Genomic DNA, 19,991 nt, shown 5'->3' on the forward strand with positions numbered 1-19,991 from the left:
TATCTGCTTACTATCTGTAATAAGAGTGCTGACTAAGAAATCCACATCAATTTGGAAAGAACTCTCTGGTAGTACAACATAGGGTTTTATCTTCAGGTCTACTCAAAACTGTTAATACTTGGAAGATAACATTATAATAATAGTTATCTCAGAGCTAGATAAAGCAGATGACAGATGACAATAAAGATCCATTTAAAATAGGTGACAATCATGATCCACATGGAATATAACACGGAATGGATATAATAACATGGAATGGATATGATAACACGGAATAAATCTGAATTCATTTTATGAGATGAATCTGAAAAGATAAAATTTCATAGAATAAATGTAGAGTCCTACATTTGAGTCCAAAGGTACAACAAGAGACCAAAAGTCTTTAATTAACTGTTAATTCAATAGAGGTAATTAATGTAACGTGATTTATAAAAAGTTGGATGGACTTCCAGAATAAGAGAAGAAAAGGTCTATTCTAGTTCTCGCAGGTCAACTCCACATCTGGAATAGTGAGCTTAATGAGAGGAACAGACAAAATAAAGAATATCATCAGATTCACAAACGGAATTCTCAAAACTATTTCATATAAAAAATAAATGGCTGGGCCGGGCGCGGTGGCTCAAGCCTGTAATCCCAGCACTTTGGGAGGCCGAGATGGGCAGATCATGAGGTCAGGAGATCGAGACCATCCTGGCTAACACGGTGAAACCCCGTCTCTACTAAAAAATACAAAAAACTAGCCGGGCGAGGTGGCGGGCGCTTGTAGTCCCAGCTACTCGGGAGGCTGAGGCAGGAGAATGGCGTAAACCCGGGAGGCGGAGCTTGCAGTGAGCTGAGATCCGGCCACTGCACTCCAGCCTGGGCGACAGAGCGAGACTCCGTCTCAAAAAAATAAAAAAAATAATAAAAAAAAAATAAATGGCTGGAAACCTGGAGTTGTTTAGTGGAACATGAAAACTAATTGCCAATATCTGAAGGTCTGTTTAATGAATGAGGAACGATCCTTGCTCTAAGCAACTGGACTTGCTCTATGTCAATCTAGTGAGCAGAAGGAGGACCAGTAAATGGTCCTTTTTTTTTTAACCAAAAGCAGAGTTTGACTTAACATAGGAAATACAGGCTAACAATCATAGTTATATGATAAGAACTTCATTTCTAAGTGTGTCCAGATGTGGGATAGGCACTTGACAGTGATGTCACAGACTGGATGCAAATATAATGTAGGTGTCTGAATTAGATGACTTTTAACATTTCTTTAAACTGGAGATTTTAAGATTTTATGAAATACAAATGAATATCTGCAAACCAATGCTTTCAGTAGTTGACAGCAGTCATTACTAAAAACAGTCTGATTAAAAGCGATTTCAACTAACATAGATACAAATACTACCATTTTAAGATGCCGATATAGTCTAATGCATCAAAGAAAACTTTTAAGTTCTTTCATAAAACATCATATAAATGCATCCTTGAAAGTAAGTCCCACAATTACTTACCTGCATTGGACAGAAGCTCAGATATTCCATAACAATTTCTAACAAGAAATCAGGATTTAGTTTTTCAAAATATTGTATGCCAAGAGGCAAACCTTCAATTTGTGAAAAATGAGTATCCAGGACATCATTTAACAAATTAATAACTTCTTCTTGTCGTTTATTTTTCTTCATGGCAAGAACTGCATGTAAATAGATTAATTCCTAGAAAATAAGTAGTTTTCATAAATTATTCCATTTAGCTATAAAGCCATTTATTTCTACTCAGATTTCAAATGCATATAATGTGCTACTGATACGCAATTATTTGTTCAAACTCAAGTATTAGCTTGAATAGACTTTTAGAATCATTCAGAAGAATAGTTTCATTTTGCATGGAGGTAAATTAATAAATGGAATTACATATTAAAATTAGTGTACACTAGTGCTTTCCAGCCATTACAAAACAATAAGACTGATTTATAATTTCATATTTTATGAACAGCTAGCATCGACCATCTGATAAAATAAAATGCTGTACCGCAGATTTTCCAATGGACTGCTGAATTTCATTTAAAAATTCTAGCTGCTGATCTGCATCCTGTAATTGCCCTTCTATCAGCTGACATTGGATAAATCCTAAAATCAAACAGGAGAAAGACAAAGTCCACACCAATTCAGGCATGTACTCTTCAAGCTAACATGACAACATTAATAAAACACGTTTTCCCCCATCAGAATACTTTAACATTTTAGATTAAAAATAACAGAAAGAAAGAAAATGAAAAGAGTGAAAAAAAATAAAATGGGTAGCCTTGGACCTTATAAAATCATTTACTGAAGAATTCATAATATATAGGAACCACCTTATATAAATCTGTTCTCTCAAGATATTATTTGTGAATTAAAAATTTTATTTTTAAAGATATGACTTTTTCGAATCTGGGCAGTAGAGAACAATTTAAGTTTAGAAAACCAAAAATACTTGTGTTCTTCTCTAATGGCAAGTTAAAAGCAATTGCTACTTGTATCTGTATTATAAATATTTATGAAAACAGTTGTCATACCAACTAGGGCAGACACACTAGTCTCATCAAGTGTCATGGCGGTCTTATACCACTTCAGTGCCTCTTTAATCCTTCCTTGTAAAATCATTTGGTATCCAAGTTCTGTAGCAAATTCTGACTGCTGAGGGTTTAAACTAAAAGCTCTCTCAAGTAACGTTTGAATTTTTTGAAGAATGAGTTGACTACGTCCACACTAAAAAGAAAAAAAGATTATGTAAGATTTCAAAGTCAAACATTTCTACCAAGACTGAAGGATTATTTTTTCTAAATATATATATTATTTGTACTTCACAGCAGTGATGAAAAAGAAAAAAAAATAATAATTAAGGAAAAATAAAACTTTCCTATTATCTACACAATGCATCAAGAGTTTATATTCTATCAGAACTTATATATCCCAATGAACATAATGCTTTTACAAAATAACTAGTATGAAAGTACACTTCCAATGATGTCACTACACAAACATATTTTTTGAACTCCTTTTCCAAGCTGTCTCATGACTGTTTTATAGATTAAACAAGAAAACCATTATTTTATGGTTACATGTGTATGTGTGTGTGTGCATGTGTGTATAATATATGTATGTTTTTTTCTTATTGAATAAAAAACTAGGACTAGGATCTGTTTTCCCCCTAAACACTGGCTATGCCACCAGTGAGAATATTTCAAAAGATCATGCCTTAGAATCTTCTTGAAAAAACTTTCAAGAAATAGCAGTGTTGTTAGAATAAGTACATAACTTTTCAAGACAACAATCTTTAATAGTAAAATACTTATTCAAATGTTTGAGCCAACTTATATAATTTTTATAAGCTTAGTAAAAAAGTAATTGAAATAATGTGTCTAGGACTATGGTAAGCGAAAAAGGTAAATACCTCCTTAATTCAAACTTTCATTATAGCAGGGAGTTTTCTTCCTCTAAAGTTTACACAATCTGGTATCTTTGTTTTTAAATAAGAAAATTCAGTATAGTCATGTCATTTAACAATTAATATCCTTTATTTTTTTCTTTCAACTTTATGCTTGCTAATTATTTTAACCTTCTTAGTTTAATGAACTTTTCAATATTGTCATTCCTTGTATTGATTTCGAGATTCTACTGTATTTTTCTATTTTATTCTTGATTACCTTCTTTTTACTGGGAGCTTATAATAAAAACATTTCTTTCCTATTGTTTTTAAAAAAATAAGCTACCAACCATTTCCTCCACCAAAATGGTCTTTTATACACTTTAAAACTTTTTAAAAATAGTTTTAAAAAACAAAAGCTAAGAGCAATCCTGGTCATAAATCTATGCTCTGATGAAAATAAACCACCTTCTACTTCCTTTGCCTGGAAGGCACTTGGCTATGCTTAAAAGATCAATAAGTGGCATTTCCTCCACGAAGCCTACATCAGGGGTTCTTATAGCTGGAAACCACATCTCCTCTAAACTGCCTTTCTTAGGAGTATGTCATATATTTAAATACATATTTGCACTCTAGGCCATATGCTCTTCCCTGCTTCCACCTTTTCCACTTATTTTATGTCCTCTACTATAGATAACAGAGCTCTGGTACATGGTAGGCACTCTCACAGTTCTGCTGAAGGCGAGTGTAATGTTATAGAAAAGTTGAGCATTCTGTGGTTCCATGGCATCCAACGCATTTCCCAAGTTTTGCAGCTTGGTGGAAGCCTAAAACAAAAGCAACTGGTATTAACTTTAAAATACACTAAGTAAAAACAACATAATACATGCACATATATGCTAACAAAGCATAACCCGACTAGTATTTTAAAAGACCTTTGCTTTTATAAATTCCTCCTCTTCCAATGGATGATTATATGTTATAAAACATATTTAAGGTTCTAACAAGCTCAATAATTATAAATGTGTTTTAGAATGTGTTTCTTTAATACTTATTATTGAATGGAAACCTTTGGATAGGCAAAGACACCCATAATATTTCATTAACGGTACATGCCCAGCTCCCCCACCAACAGTTAATTCATGACACAAATGAAATACGAATGATAATGTATTTACAAATTATATGAGATCAGCTCTTCAATTGCCTCTATAGACTGGTTTATAATCAAAATATTTTCTAGAATAGAAAAAATTATTACAGTACTTAGTACAAGTAATTTCAATGCCTGGAAAATTTACCTCTACTAAGATACTCCTAGTATTTACTGAAGTATCTATCAGGCACCATCACATTAACCAATCTAACCACACTAAACACAATGCAAATCTACTACATGTTATACTAATACTATTTCCTTCAGATTAGAGTTTGACACTCCCTGATCTAATCTATAGTCAATGTGTTCACTACTACAGAAACAGATATACTTTATTATAAGGTACAATTGGATTTTATCCTAAGCCCATTTAATTTTTGCAAATTCAGTTAAATTGTAAATATACTATAAATTACATTTAGCATACATATTTTTTCATATCTAGTATCACTGGTTACATTAATCATATATATTACTACACAGGAGTTTCATACAGAAAGCCATATATACTATAATTAATGATTTAAGGGATTTTCAAGGGTAATGTTAATTGTATAATATTTTTGCTTTACTAATAGATTTCAGAAGCTGACTTCTTTGTTAAGGTATAGTCTAATAATCAACTAAAAACTACCATGACATATAGTCTAAAAGAGAACTTCAAGGCTTTAATGTATATGCACATGCACACACGTGTGTGTGCATATGTGGGTGTGTATGTGTAATGAAATATATTTTTTAATATAGGAAACTTAAATAATACAATGCCACTTACCTTCTCTATATCCCCCTCCCTACACACATAGTAGAGTGCCTGCATTCTCAGTGCTTCCACATTTTGGCTATCTTGGAGCAGCAACCTGCAGGAAAACAATTTAGTTAATGTCAAAATAAATTTATATATTTTCTTTTATTTGAGGGCATGAAAAGTTGGTTTGCTTGCTTCACTATTCCACTGATCAAAATAAGTAATTTTCATTAGTAAAATGATATCTGCTTTGTGAAACTTATCAACTTTATTATTTAAACAAATAAAAGTCTCTGGAATTTAATTTTTAATATGTTTTTAAGAGCTATGAATAGATTATACTAGTCTCATTAAATCTTGTGGCAATCCTAAATAAAGTATTAGCTAACTATATACAACAGCATAGTAAAAGAATAATTCACTTTAACCAGGCTGATTTATTACAGGAATTCCAGGAATGCAAAGCTGGGCCAAACATTACAATACCTACTAATGTTATTCACAACAACAGATTCCTATGTGATAAAAACAAATGAGAAAATATTACATTAAAAAATCCTATTACTAAATGGAACAAAAAGCAAAAAGAAAAAAAAAAAAGCATAAACTTAAGAAACATGCAAAAGCTATAAAATTCCTATGAAACTGTACTCAGGGACATTTTTCAAAAGAATTGAACCAAAAAGGTAATGCCCTAGACTTCTCTTATCATGGATGATGTGGTACACATCACAATTACTGGTTCCAGTTTTTTAACCCTCCCTGAGGATGTGTCTTCTGCCATGTAACTAACTACAAAAGTTGGAGTGTACCCTACTGCTTCTTGACTAGGGACTTGGACATTTTTCTTATATTGGCCAATGGAATGTGGGCAGGAATAGCAGTGTAGCAGGCTAAATTTTAGACGCACTGCATATTTCTGTTTGTTCTCTTGCACCTGCTATCAGTATAGGAAGAATTCCCTCTGAGTAGCGGCTGCCACTTGTTGTGAGTCCAGGGAAAAACACTCTTGGAGGTGACAAGAGTCCAAACTGCAATGGTGTGCCACACTCACCCAGCTGGATCTGAACTGAAGCAGGGCCCCAGTCAAGCCCTGCCTGAGATCAGCAGACCCTTGATGACCCACAAAAATGTGAGGAAAGAATACTTATTATTATATGTCCTGACATTTGTGGTTGTTTGCTATACACCAATAGCGGCCTGATATAATAACGCTCATTTTTGGTTAAGAAAAATTTTTTTCCCACAAATCACTACAAATGTAATGCAATTCAAACCAAAATCTTCTACGGTTTCTTTTTTATTATTTTGTAAATTGATTATGAGAGTCAAGAGCAAAAAAAAAGAGACAACAAAACTGTTATAAGAGAAACATGGCGAAACCCTGTCTCTACTAAAAATACAAAAGAATTAGCAGGGCGTGGTGATGGATGGCTGTAATCCCAGATACTCGGGAGGCTGAGGCATGAGAATCGCTTGAACCCAGGAGGCCGAGCTTGCAGTGAGCCAAGATCGCGCCATTGAATCTTGCTCTGGGCAACAGAGCAAGATTCTGTCTCAAAAAAAAAAAAAAACCAAAAAACAAAAAACCATGATGGAGAACTTGCGATAAAAATTATCAGAGTCCATAAAAAAGGAGAGAATAGGCTCACTTTAAAAAAAAAAAAAAAAGCATATTTAGAACCAGTTATATACCAAAGAAAAGAGCTTTTAGCATATGAAAAGTTGCTCAATCACAACACAATAAAATAAATGAAAATAAAAATAAGACACCTCTGTTTCAGATGGCTTGGAAAACAAAACAAAACAAAACAAAACAAAAACACACACACTGAAAATGGCCAGAATTGGTGAGGATAAGGTAAGGGAACATTCAATAGACTACTGGTAGGAGTGTAAATTAGTACTATTTCCTAGGAGAGCAATGTGGCAGTGCCTATCAAAATTTTAAATTTATATACTTGAGGCAGAGACTACAATTTGTCTCCTCAAATCCATTCTCTCCTTATTTGTTTGGGCATGTGGCTAGTCAACACTTCCTAGACGTCTTTGCATTTAGAGGTGGTCAACGTGAAATAAAATAATACATTCCATTTTTGGGCCTGGGCTTTTATAAAAAGTGGAATGACTTCTCTACATTATCTTTCCCTTTCTGCCAGCTGTTATGAGGTCTTAGGAGATGGCAGGATTGCAAGATGGAAGGAGTCTAGGTCTGTTAAAAACAGTATGGAGCAAAGCTGCCTGATCACTTCTAACATTTACCCAAAACAGTTACATATGGGAAAACATTCTTCTATTACACTGAATCATTATATGTTTAGATCTATTTTTGTAGCAGTTTAGCCCACCCTAACAAATACAGTATCTTGGATTCAACAATCTCTCCTTTGGGAAACTTCTCTGCGTATATAGTCCTACCTGTGTTCAAAGAGGTATGTGTGTATGTGTGTGTGTACACTGCACTATACTGAACAGTGAAAAATTGGAAACAGCTTAGGTGTGTACCAATGGGGAGAGATTAAATAAATTATTTGTGTTTCCAATTCACAGATTGCTACTCAGTTTTAAAATGATTAGGGAAAGGAAGAAATAAATAGATGTTCACAGATGACAGGAACATCTATGTAGAAAATCTAAAAGAATCAATTTAAAAAACTCCTGGAATCAACAAGTGATTATAGCAAGATTGCAGGCTATGAGGTTAATATATAACATCAACTGCTTTCCTATGTGCTAGCAATGAACAAGCGGTATATGAAATTAAAAACACAGTAACATTTACATTAGCACTCCTTAAAGTAAAATACTTAGGTACATATAAATCTAACAAAATATGTGCAAGATGTCTACGAGAAAAATTTTAAAATTCTGACAAAAGAAATCAAAGAAAAACCAAATAAATGGAGAGATACTCCATGTCATGGATGCAAAGACAGTATAAGATGTTAGTTCTCCCCAATTTGATCTATAAACTCATTCAATGCAATCCCAATCAAAATCCCAGCAAGTTATTTTGTGGATATTGACAAACTGATCCTAAAGTTTATACAGAGTGGCAGAAAAACCCAGAACAGCAACATAATATTGAAGGAAAAGAGCAAATTTAGAAGTCTGACATTAGTTGACCTCAAAACTTACTATAAAGCTTCAGTAATCAAGACAGTAGTGTGGTATTGGTGAAAGAACAAACAGGTCAATGGAACAGGGTAGAAATCACAGAAATAGACCCACATAGATAGTAAACTGATCTTTGACAAAAGAGCAAGGACAATGCAATGGAGAAAAGACACTCTTTTCAGTAAATGGCACTGGAAAAACTGGACATCCACATGGAAAAAATGAATATAGACGCAGACCTCACCTTCTTCACAAAAATCAATCTGAAATAGATCACAGAGCTAAATGTAAAACATAAAACTATAAAATTCCTAGAAGATAATACAGGAGAAAATCTGATGGCCTATGGTTTGATGATGACATTTTAGATACAACACAAAAGGCATAGTTCATGAAAGAAAGAGGTGATAAGCTGCACTTCATTAAAATTAAAAATTTCTGCTCTGTGAAAGACAAGCCACAGACTGGGAGAAAATATTTATCAGATAAAGATACACCTGATAAAGGATGGTTTTCCAAAATACACAGATAACTCTTTAATCCAAAGAATAAGAAAACAAACAACCAATTAAAAGATAGGCCAAAGACCTTAATAGACACCTAACCAAACAAGATATACAGACTGCAAATAAGCATATTTAAAAATGTTCCACATCGTATCACCAGAGAAATGCAAATTAAAATTAAAATAACAATGAGATACCTCTAGAAACCTATTAGAATGGCCAAAATCCAGAACACTGGCAACATCAAATGTAGATGAAGATGTTTTAAAGCAAGAGAAACTCATTCATTGCTGGTGGGAATATAATATGGTATAACATCTTTGGAAGATAGTTTGGCAGTCTCTTACAAAACTAAATATGCTCCTACCATATGATTCACCAATTATGTTCCTTGGTATTTGATCCAAAGGAGTTGAAAACTGATGTCCATACAAAAACCCGCACAAGGTTATAGTAGTTTTATTCATAAATGCCACAATTTGGAAGCAATCAGGATGTCCTTCAATGGATAAACTGTGGTACATCCAAACAATGAAATATTATTCAGTACTAAAAAGAAATGAGTTATCAAGTCATGAAAAGACATGGAAGAAAGTTAAATGCATAATACTAAATGAAAGAGGCCAATCTGAAAAGGCTACATATTGCATTATTCTATATTATAGACACTCTGGAAGAGGCAAAACTGTAAAGGCAGTACAAAGAGCAGTGATTGCAAGGAGTTGGGGAGATGGAGGGATATACAGTAGATACACAATAAAGATAATTTTTAGGGAAGTAGAAATATTCTGTATTATACTATAATGGTGGATACATGTGATTACACATTTGTCCAAACCACTAGAATGTACAACACCAAAAGTGAACTGGAACATAAATGATGGGACTTTAGGTGACTATGGTGTAAGTTCATCCACTGTAACAAATGTACCACTCTGGTGGGAGATATTGATAATTAGGCAGACTATCTATGTGTGGAGGCAGGAATGTATGGGAAATCTCTATACCTTCTGTTTAATTTTGCTGTGAGTCTAAAAGTACCCTAAAAATACTGTTTATTAAAAAACAATTTGGTGTATCTATGTGAATAGGTATAAAACGATATCTATGAAACACTCTCTTAAAGAGAAAAACAAGTTTAAAAGTACACTATGAGTCTATTTCTCATTTTTAAAACACCCTCAAAATATAAACATATTTTTAAAATACATAGAAACCACACACACACACACACAGTGCCTAGAAAAAAAAATCTTGACAGATACATACATCAAAAAATTACTAGTGCCCAAACTGTGGCCTTCAAATATCATTTCACACTAAAAGAGATTAGATTGCCCTGGACAAATGACTGATACCTACTTGGGGAAGTAATACACAAAATGAGCCTGGACAGCTTGTCATACCAAATAGCAAAGTAACTATCAAAGACTACTAGGATCATGTCAAAAGGACTTAAGAACAACTTGAAGAAGCTCCTAATAGTCAGAGATAAGACTGTACAATTATAATGACTGAAATGTCCAGAAGCACTCATCTAAATCCATGGCACGTAAAACAAACAAACCTAAGCCACTAATCAATTACCAATGAAGGATGCTAAGGAATTCTTGGCATTTTTTTTTAAACCTGGAAATATGGAAATAAAGGAAAAGACTCAAGCATCTTATCCTATTTTTCTTATATGAACTACACCACTCAGTAACTAACCAGGAGATGAGAAGTTTTTCTTTATAGGTATTCTAGCTAAGAAACAAAGAAAGTATGATAGAATTCAAATGTAATCCTACTATAATCCCTAAGAATCAAGCACCTAGGTATTGAGCATGAATAACTGCTGATACCACAAAGAGAGACAAGCAGACATTCTGTCACTGTGATGAAACACAACAGTACCACTCATGAAGTAATTGCCAAAACAACAAAATTGAATGTGAATTTAACCAAACCTCTAGATCCAACTACCAACTACAGAGGATAAAGCAACAAGTTGTACTACACCATGGCAGACAAACAACAAAATCCAGATCATGGAAAATGCTACAGGACAAAATACTGGTTTCTTTAACTTAAAAAAAGGCAAGAAGAAAAAGAGAAGGGAAATAGGAAGGCAGGAAGAAGGAGGGAGAGAGAGGGAAGAGGGGAAGAAGAGAGATAGGAAGGGAGAGAGAAAGAGTGAGAAAGAACTTACAGAGACTGGGAGAGAGCCTAGAGACTTTAAAGATATAAACCAATCACAATATGTAGACTTATTTGGATCCTGATTAAAAAGTAATTTATTTAAAAAACACAATATTTGAGACTATTGGTAATTTGAACACTGGATATTTGATATTAAAAAACTATTTTTAATTTTTTATATGTGATAATGACATTGTCATGTTGTAGAGGGAAAAGAATTATCCCATTTTTTCAATGCATCTTGTGATATTTACAAATGAAATGATTCAGAGTTTTGAATTTGCTTCAAACTGAAAATTAAACCCAGGAAGCAAACGGGGGTTTAGTCATGTGGTGATGGTAGCTGGGGGCAGGAAACAGATAAGAGTACCTCATGATGCTATTCTGTCTGCTTTTACATAAATCTGAAATTCTTCGTAATAAATGATAGATGATCATAGCAAAGATGTTACCAAGATGTTCGGTCCTGAGATAGCCATTTATATTTTGTCAGATATGGATGAAAGTTAGATATGCTTGCAAGTCACTTATTCTGAAGATTCTAAGACTATAAACCTTGATCCACACTGAGGTAAAGTTGACTTTCTATGCAATTTATACTTCATTTGTATCTTGAAAGGATCTCGCCTATTGTTTCCATGAGAAGTTCTATTAAGACATTCTGATTTTAAAGGTATATTTGTATTACCTATGCAATTTACTTTTCTGTGATTTCAGTATTAAGTGACATGAATTCATCCATTAGAAAGTATTGATTTGTGACTCAAATACATTTATTCTTGATCTCATGGCTTTAAATCACATCTATGTGTCAGTGACTCCAAAATATTAGCTATAGCCTAGGCCTCTCTCGAGAACTCCAGATTCAGACATACAGCTGCCTGCCCATACATCCATCTCTACTTTGACTTCTCATAGGCATTTCGAAATTACAATGTTGAAGGCTAAACTCCTTCCCTGCCCTGAAACCTTCTTTTTCCATAATCATCCTGTCCAGCTGAAGCAAACTCCATCCTCTAGTACAAGTAGTGGTAAGAGCACAGAGTCTGGGAGTAGAGTGCTCTGGATTTGAATCCTGACTCCACCACTAAGTAACTGTGTGGCTTTGGAGAAACTTCTCAACCTCTTTGTACCTTAGTCCATTCAGTTGTAAAACAGAAATACTAATCGTACCTTCCTCTTAGGGTTACCCTGGGAATAAACAGATAGCACTTCCTATGAGCCAGGCACTCTGAACACTTTACAACAGTTCATTATCATCGTTGTTGTTATTCTAGTAGTTCAGGCCACAAACCTTGGAATCACCTTAAACTATTCTTTCTCTTACTCCTACACAAAATTGCTACAGGCCCAGATTCCAATCGCTTCTCAAAGCACTTCCACCACAACTACACTGGGCCAGCCCCCACCATTTCTCAATGATGGCAACAGCTTTCAAAAGGTTCTCCCTGCTTCTGCCTTTGCCTGCTCACCCACAGTCTGTTTTGCACATGGCAGAGTGATTCTTTTAAAACAGAATTTAGCTGATGGCACTCCTCTACTCAAAACCCTCCAGTAACCTCATGCTTCAGAAGAAAACCCCAAATCCTCATATGGCTGACAAGACCCTTCATCATCTAGCACGGGCTCACTCCCACCCTTTGTCTCAGACCTCACACGCTACTCACCTCTCTTACTCCTTCCCACTCCTCAAACATATGACATGTGCCTCAGGTCACCTCAGGGACTCCGCATTTGCTTTTCCTTCTTTCTGCAAAGTCTTCCCTCAAGTATCTGCATGGCTTACTCCCTTACCTTTTTTAGAAGATGGCTCAAAGGTCTCAGCCGTCCATGACCATCCCATAAGACCGAACTCCTCAACACTCCCCATCTCTTTCTTGGTTTATCTTTTCCCCGTAGCACTTATACTTTTTAACACATACTACAGAATATACTTATTTGGTGTGCTTAGTATATGGTTCCTCTCACTTGAATATAAGCTTCATGACCACAGGGATATTGGTCTGTTTGCCTAAATAGAGTGTCCATCTTAAAACAGGAATCAAATGTTTATGTAAATCCATAAATTCTATGTTTAAAAGCAGTGTGACTTTAAGTATTCCCTCGGTTCCATACTGTTTGAAAAAAATCGCGCTACCTGACTTCAAACTATACTACAAGGCTACAGTAACCAAAACAGCATGGTACTGGTACCAAAACAGAGCTATAGACCAATGGAACAGAACAGAGTCCTCAGAAATAATACCACACATCTACAGCCGTCTGATCTTTGATAAACCTGAGAGAAACAAGAAATGGGGAAAGGATTCCCTATTTAATAAATGGTGCTGGGAAAATTGGCTAGCCATAAGTAGAAAGCTGAAACTGGATCCTTTCCTTACTCCTTATACGAAGATTAATTCAAGATGGATTAGAGACTTAAATGTTAGACCTAATACCATAAAAACCCTAGAAGAAAATCTAGGTAGTACCATTCAGGACATAGGCATGGGCAAGGACTTCATGTCTAAAACACCAAAAGCAACGGCAGCAAAAGCCAAAATTGACAAATGGGATCTCATTAAACTAAAGAGCTTCTGCACAGCAAAAGAAACTACCATCAGAGTGAACAGGCAACCTACAGAATGGGAGAAAATTTTTGCAATCTACTCATCTGACAAAGGGCTAATATCCAGAATCTACAAAGAACTCAAACAAATATACAAGAAAAAAACAAACAACCCCATCAAAAAGTGGGGAAAGGATATGAACAGACATTTCTCAAAAGAAGACACTCATACAGCCAACAGACACATGAAAAAATGCTCATCATCACTCGCCATCAGAGAAATGCAAATCAAAACCACAATGAGATACCATCTCACACCTGTTAGAATGGCCATCATTAAAAAATCAGGAAACAACAAGTGTTGGAGAGGATGTAGAGAAATAGGAACACTTTTACACTGTTGGTGGGAATGTAAACTAGTTCAACCATTATGGAAAACAGTATGGCGATTCCTCAAGGATCTAGAACTAGATGTACCATATGACCCAGCCATCCCACTACTGGGTATATACCCAAAGGATTATAAATTATTCTACTACAAAGACACATGCACACGTATGTTTATTGCGGCACTATTCACAATAGCAAAGACTTGGAATCAACCCAAATGTCCATCTGTGACAGACTGGATTAAGAAAATGTGGCACATATACACCATGGAATACTATGCAGCCATAAAAAAGGATGAGTTTGCGTCCTTTGTAGGGACATGGATGCAGCTGGAAACCATCATTCTTAGCAAACTATCACAAGAAGAGAAAACCAAACACTGCATGTTCTCACTCATAGGTGGGAACTGAACAATGAGATCACTTGGACTCGGGAAGGGGAACATCACACACTGGGGCCTATCATGGGGAGGGGGGAGGGGGGAGGGATTGCATTGGGGAGTTATACCTGATATAAATGATGAATTGATGGGTGCTGACGAGTTGATGGGTGCAGCACACCCATCAGTATACATATGTAACAAACCTGCACGTTATGCACATGTACCCTAGAACTTAAAGTATAATAAAAAATAAAATAAATAAAAAAAAATAAAAATAAAAAAATAAAAAAAAAAAGAAATTTCTGTTTTATACCACATGCATATTTTTCATGACATGTGCATACTCATGCACATTTTTAATTATACATATAGAATTAAAATATATTTAATAAGAAAAAAAAGAAAAAAAAGAAAAAAATTCACATAGATTTCGCTTTTTCTCAAAATTATAACCAAATCCAAAGAGACTTGTGTCAACTTTTATTACTTAACCTTTGTGCTGTCTCAACCATCTGGTCCCAATCCTGCAAGGCTAGTTGTAATTTCATTTTCTTAACAAAAGCAGGAAGGAAGCTCGGAAAGTTCACGATTATCTGGTTCACAGTCTCCAGGGCACCTGAATAATTCTGGCGCATCTCAAGGCATTGTGCCTAATGGAAGAGAAAAAAAAAGTGATATCCAAACTGTGATCTTTCATATCAAAGTTCTCATAATGCAGAGCAGGCAGAGTATGAGCATTTAATACTTACTGACTTTTCTGTAAGGAGCAGTTATCACTTTTAATGAGAAAAACAGTAAGTTTTTGTCAAAACAAAATTTTAAAACATCACAGAATAATACAAATACATTATAGCTATTGTGTTTTAAAATTTACTTTTAAATGGCTGAAAAACATGATTAAAGGATAAAATTTTTTAAAATGTTCTCGGAAATACCATAAAATAATGTTTCCATTTAGAACAGGAAAATTGTCTTTTTAGATTAAAATGTTTCCAGGAAATGTTCAAGTAGCATCTAAAATTTTAAGAAATTTTAGAAATTTTGCACCTTTTTTAAAACATTATTTTCAGGTTAAAGAATATACGATTTTAAAGAACAAGCAAAATAAAGTTCAAACAAATCCCTCTACTTCAACATTTTCACTTCTATGAATTATCCGAAGGAAATAATTGGAAGAGACCACAAGGAAGTATATAGATGATATTTATGGCAGAATTGTTTATGTATAAAATAATCCCAAATGTACCTAGAGGAGAAAATTATAGTATATCTATTTAATAAAATGTTAAATAATCATTAAAAATGATGACCTAAATTTGTAGATGTATATTTACTGACATGAAGAGATATCATATATAATAGTTTAACTGGTTATTTCCAATGGTGATGTTCATTTTGTCATTCAGATGTTACTGTATTTTCTAAAAAAAGTTTTCCTATGTTCATTTATTACTTTCATAGTCAGAAAAAAAAAGCTATAAATATAGTTAGTACATTAAAAAGAGATGATGAGGAAAATTTTTATCAAATAGCTTTTCTTTAAGAGAAGAAAAATGATCAAGACAAGTGTATGGCCAATTTCTACAGCAGTGCCATTAGGTAAAACTTGAGGGTGGTGCTCCTGAACAAGATGCCCAACGGGCTTACTGTCCACACGAAGTGACAGGAAAAGTGATGTGGAGACATTAACAAAAGTCAACACATGAATCCTCTCCCCTTTCTTTTTTATCCCTCAAATTACCGCTTATCTAACAGACTGTTGTTCCCAACATATAATTTCTTTTTGCTGAGTCAAAAAAAAAATTAAGGCATTTAGAAAGCATCAGTGGGGACTGAAGAAAGGGTCCTAATTAAATATTTCCACCCATCAATGAGTTCTAATGATTCATCCCTCAAAATGTATGTCCAATCATGTTATTTCTCTGTTCAAAACTTTGTATTGGCTGCCTGTCTCTCTAATTGAAGGTAGAAGCCAAAGTCCTCACAGAACAGGCCCACCACTCCTCCTCATCCCCATCCCACCTTTCTTCCTCAGCCTTCACTTCTGTTCTCTTTACTCAATCCACTTTGGCCTCCTCGCTAACCCTGAATACGCCTTAAGGTACCTGAACTCATCATCTCCTCTATTTGAAATACTTTCCCCAAGATGCTTGGAGGGCTTTAACCCTCACCTCCTTAAATGTCTTTGCTCAAATGTCACTTTCTCTAACCACTTCATGTAAAATTGGAAGTTCATGCCCCAGCTTTTCCAGCTGTATTTTCCATTGTACTTATCACCTTCTAATATATTATATCACTTACTTACTTATTTTGTTTATTGTCTGCCTCCATCAGTAGAATACAAGCTCCATAAAAACAGGAGGTTTTCTCTTGCTCAGGGTTTCTAGTATCTAGATGGATGCCTCATATACATAAGACACATAATAAATGCTGAGGAAAGAATGTCTGAACCAAAATAACAACAACAATAACAGTTACAGCTGATCCAGGATTCAGGAACTTTGGCAGGGAATACATTTCTCTAGTGTATTGCTCATCTTCTTATACAAATGCCAGTCCACCTTATAGCTGTGAGCTGACAACAGTATCATGAAAATTATCAACTTTTTTGAGCTACTTGGTTTTGTCAGGTTTCAAATATATTATGAATACATTTTGAAACATGATTTATTTACCCTAACTCCAACTCACCTTACCCAGCAGAGCAAAAGTATCATTCCCATCTTGGAGTCCCTCTTCAAAATACTTCAGTGCTTTTTTAGTGTAAGGGTCTTTTCCTCTTGTAATATCAAGCCATGCTTTCAAAATGTGTCCCTGTAAAATGAATAATTCTATTTTTACTTCTTTAGAAATGAAAAGAAATAAATGTTAATGAAAGAGCCTACTGTCATTTTTCTGGCAATTAATAACAAAAAGGACTCTATCAAATATGTTATGAACAATAAAATTCTGTTAGTGAAATCACTTTTGAACCCTTGCCAGCCTAGTGTCTTGGGAACTATATTACAAATTTCAGCCTTTAACATTACTATTGAGCTCAATATTAAAATTAAGAAGCTTATGAAATATTCCATTAGTGTTAAAACCATTATTTTCTCTGAGACTTTGCTAGTAATTGATGAATAATAACACTTAAACATGTAATTCAATATATAGATGAGAATTTGTTGTCTCTTTTTGGGCAAACAGTCTAAATGAACTAAGATGAAATAACAGAAGATGTCTTGCTTCACATATCTTAAAGATTCAGATGATCTGGCAACTATCTTCTTAACCTCTTTGATTAGTCCATTGAATTTCAAATGACAGGTCAATGGCCTGAAAAATTAGAAACTGAAGAACTCATGGATATTTATCTTTACACAAGTCAGTGGGCCAACGGGTTGTAAGACGTATAGGATTGAAAAGAAGACAAAAACTGGTTATTTTTCTGTTTAAGGTCAAATAAAAAATGTGAAATATGCTCTTCTATTTAAAAAATCTAGGTTAACTGACAAATTTATAAACGTTTAACCAAGACTATATTCACCTCCCTGTATTTCACCTGAAAATACAGATCAGAATCTTAACCAATGCTATGCACTAAATCAGTGCCATTATTTGAATGGTTTTAACTATTGTCTCTGTGATGATTCCCAACCTATATTTCTAGCCCAAAACCTCTTCTAAATTTTTATTTTTCCAGAAATTCATCTGCTATCTCCATCTTACTGTTCTGCCAGAACCAGAAATACAGCATGTCTTAAGTCAAACAGATCACTTCCCTTTAAGATCAGTTTCTTACGCCAATGTATTTTCTATTTATGCTAACTGGTCTCTAATTTATTTAGGCTGAAAGCCTCAAAGACATCCTAATACGTGACAACTTGTTATCTTTCCCAACCATTTATCATCAGTTCACAGGTCCTGTGGATATTTAAAAATTCTGAACTTTGTACTCACTGTACAATATTTTAGTGTCATGCCTCAAAACCTTCTGCAAGAAAGTACTTTTTTATTTTTGCTGCATTTCAGTTTATACTCAAGCCACTTCATCCAAGAAACCACTGCTAAATTAATCTTCTGGATTTGCATTCTAATAAAATCACTACCATAATTAAAAGTCTTCAGTAGCCTCTCAATGCATATCAAATCAGACACAAATATTTCTAACTAGCAGTCAAGATCCTTCAATTTGTCTCAGTCTACTTCTCCAAGCTTTTCTTCCCTTCTCATTACCAACGTATCCTATGTTCCATCAAATATGAGTATCTCAGTGTACACTGAAGTAACATGTCTCATTTCCATCTATTATTTCTCACCTTGGGAGTATCTACTTCCCTTTTCCATAATCTTTGCCTGTTGAAATCGTATCCTTCTTTCAGGTTTTACTTCAAATGCTAGTTCCTTCAAAAAAATTCTTTCACATTCTCTTAACACTTATGCATATGATCTCTCCTTAATTTAAAACAGTGCTTAGCACAAAGTAAGCAAGCAATAAATGTTAGCTATTATTTTCTTGCATACTTTAATCACATATCTCTCATATCGTCTATCATTTTTCTCACAATATTAGCTGGGGATGTGCTCTATGCCACTACTGGATTATTCATTCATGAAAGTGAAGTTTATGTACCATTTTCCTTTACATTATTAACACTACAAATAATGGTGCCTTGTATCTAGAGCTGTTCAATAAGGAGAGAGGGAGAAAAGGAAAGAATAAAATATGGAAGGAAGGAAAAAAAAAGGAAGAGAAAAAGAAAGAGAAAAACAGAGGGAAGGAACCAGGCAGGGATCGTTGAAGAGTTAGTAGCATAAAACTAACCTTAGAGAATCCCTATTCTACAATACACTATTAACCATACTGATAACCATAAATGGGTTAAAATACAGCTGTCATTTACAAAGTGGCAATAGAGTGGACAATAATAAAGAACTAAACCACAGATACTACTGGATATATCAATAACGTAAGCATTTTTAATGTTATTATTTTAAAATCAGAAAAATAGCTACCTGTTTACTACCATCTGACATTTTGATCATTCTGTCAATATATTCTCTTGCTTTATCATGGCGACCAATGTGCCATAAAAATAAGCCTGCATGGTATAAGGCTTTCTCTCCAGCTCCTTTACGTTGTTCCTTCACTCTGGCATCTGATTCCAGAATAGCTTCTCTATCTGGGAGGGGAAAATGATATTAAATAAAAATTAAATTCTAGATCAGGTATTTATAAAAGGTCAGATAATTAACAAGGCAAAAAATTTACTTCTCTCTATAGTGGTACTGTCTAATAGAAATAAAATGCAAGCCATATATATAACTTAAAATTTTCTAGTAGCCCTATCAAAGAAATAGAAACAATTAAAATTAATCTTAATGTTTTATTTAACCCAATATATCTAAGATATAATTTCAATGCATCATCGATAGAAAAATTAATGAGATATTTTGCATGCTTTTTTCTTACTAACTGTGAAATGTGGTATTTCATACTAACAGCACATCACAATTAAGATGCTAAATTTTGGCTGGGCGCGGTGGCTCATGCCTGTAATCCCAGCACTTTGGGAGGCTGAGGTGGG

At 34.3% G+C, this 19,991-nt stretch overlaps 1 protein-coding gene and 1 long non-coding RNA gene across 2 annotated transcripts in view; one reads left to right on the plus strand and one right to left on the minus strand.

Annotated features, from left to right (window-relative positions):
* The window catches only part of TTC21B (tetratricopeptide repeat domain 21B), an 83,917-nt gene that overhangs the window by 56,213 nt on the left and 7,713 nt on the right, over positions 1–19,991 (minus strand). The window contains exons 4-11 of the mRNA XM_011958028.1: positions 19,420–19,586; positions 17,113–17,235; positions 14,914–15,071; positions 5,325–5,409; positions 4,119–4,217; positions 2,540–2,732; positions 2,014–2,111; positions 1,497–1,697 (exon numbers count right to left, since the gene is read on the minus strand). Coding sequence (XP_011813418.1) covers positions 1,497–1,697; positions 2,014–2,111; positions 2,540–2,732; positions 4,119–4,217; positions 5,325–5,409; positions 14,914–15,071; positions 17,113–17,235; positions 19,420–19,586 — 1,124 coding nt within the window. The remainder of the gene's footprint in view (positions 1–1,496; positions 1,698–2,013; positions 2,112–2,539; positions 2,733–4,118; positions 4,218–5,324; positions 5,410–14,913; positions 15,072–17,112; positions 17,236–19,419; positions 19,587–19,991) is intronic.
* The window catches only part of LOC105523245, a 16,008-nt gene continuing 2,225 nt past the window's right edge, over positions 6,209–19,991 (plus strand). The window contains exon 1 of the long non-coding RNA XR_001003564.1: positions 6,209–6,429. This is a non-coding gene — a long non-coding RNA (uncharacterized LOC105523245). The remainder of the gene's footprint in view (positions 6,430–19,991) is intronic.

Source organism: Colobus angolensis, unplaced genomic scaffold (genome assembly GCF_000951035.1).
Source record: "Colobus angolensis palliatus isolate OR3802 unplaced genomic scaffold, Cang.pa_1.0 Scaffold456, whole genome shotgun sequence".
NCBI lineage: Eukaryota > Metazoa > Chordata > Mammalia > Primates > Cercopithecidae > Colobus > Colobus angolensis.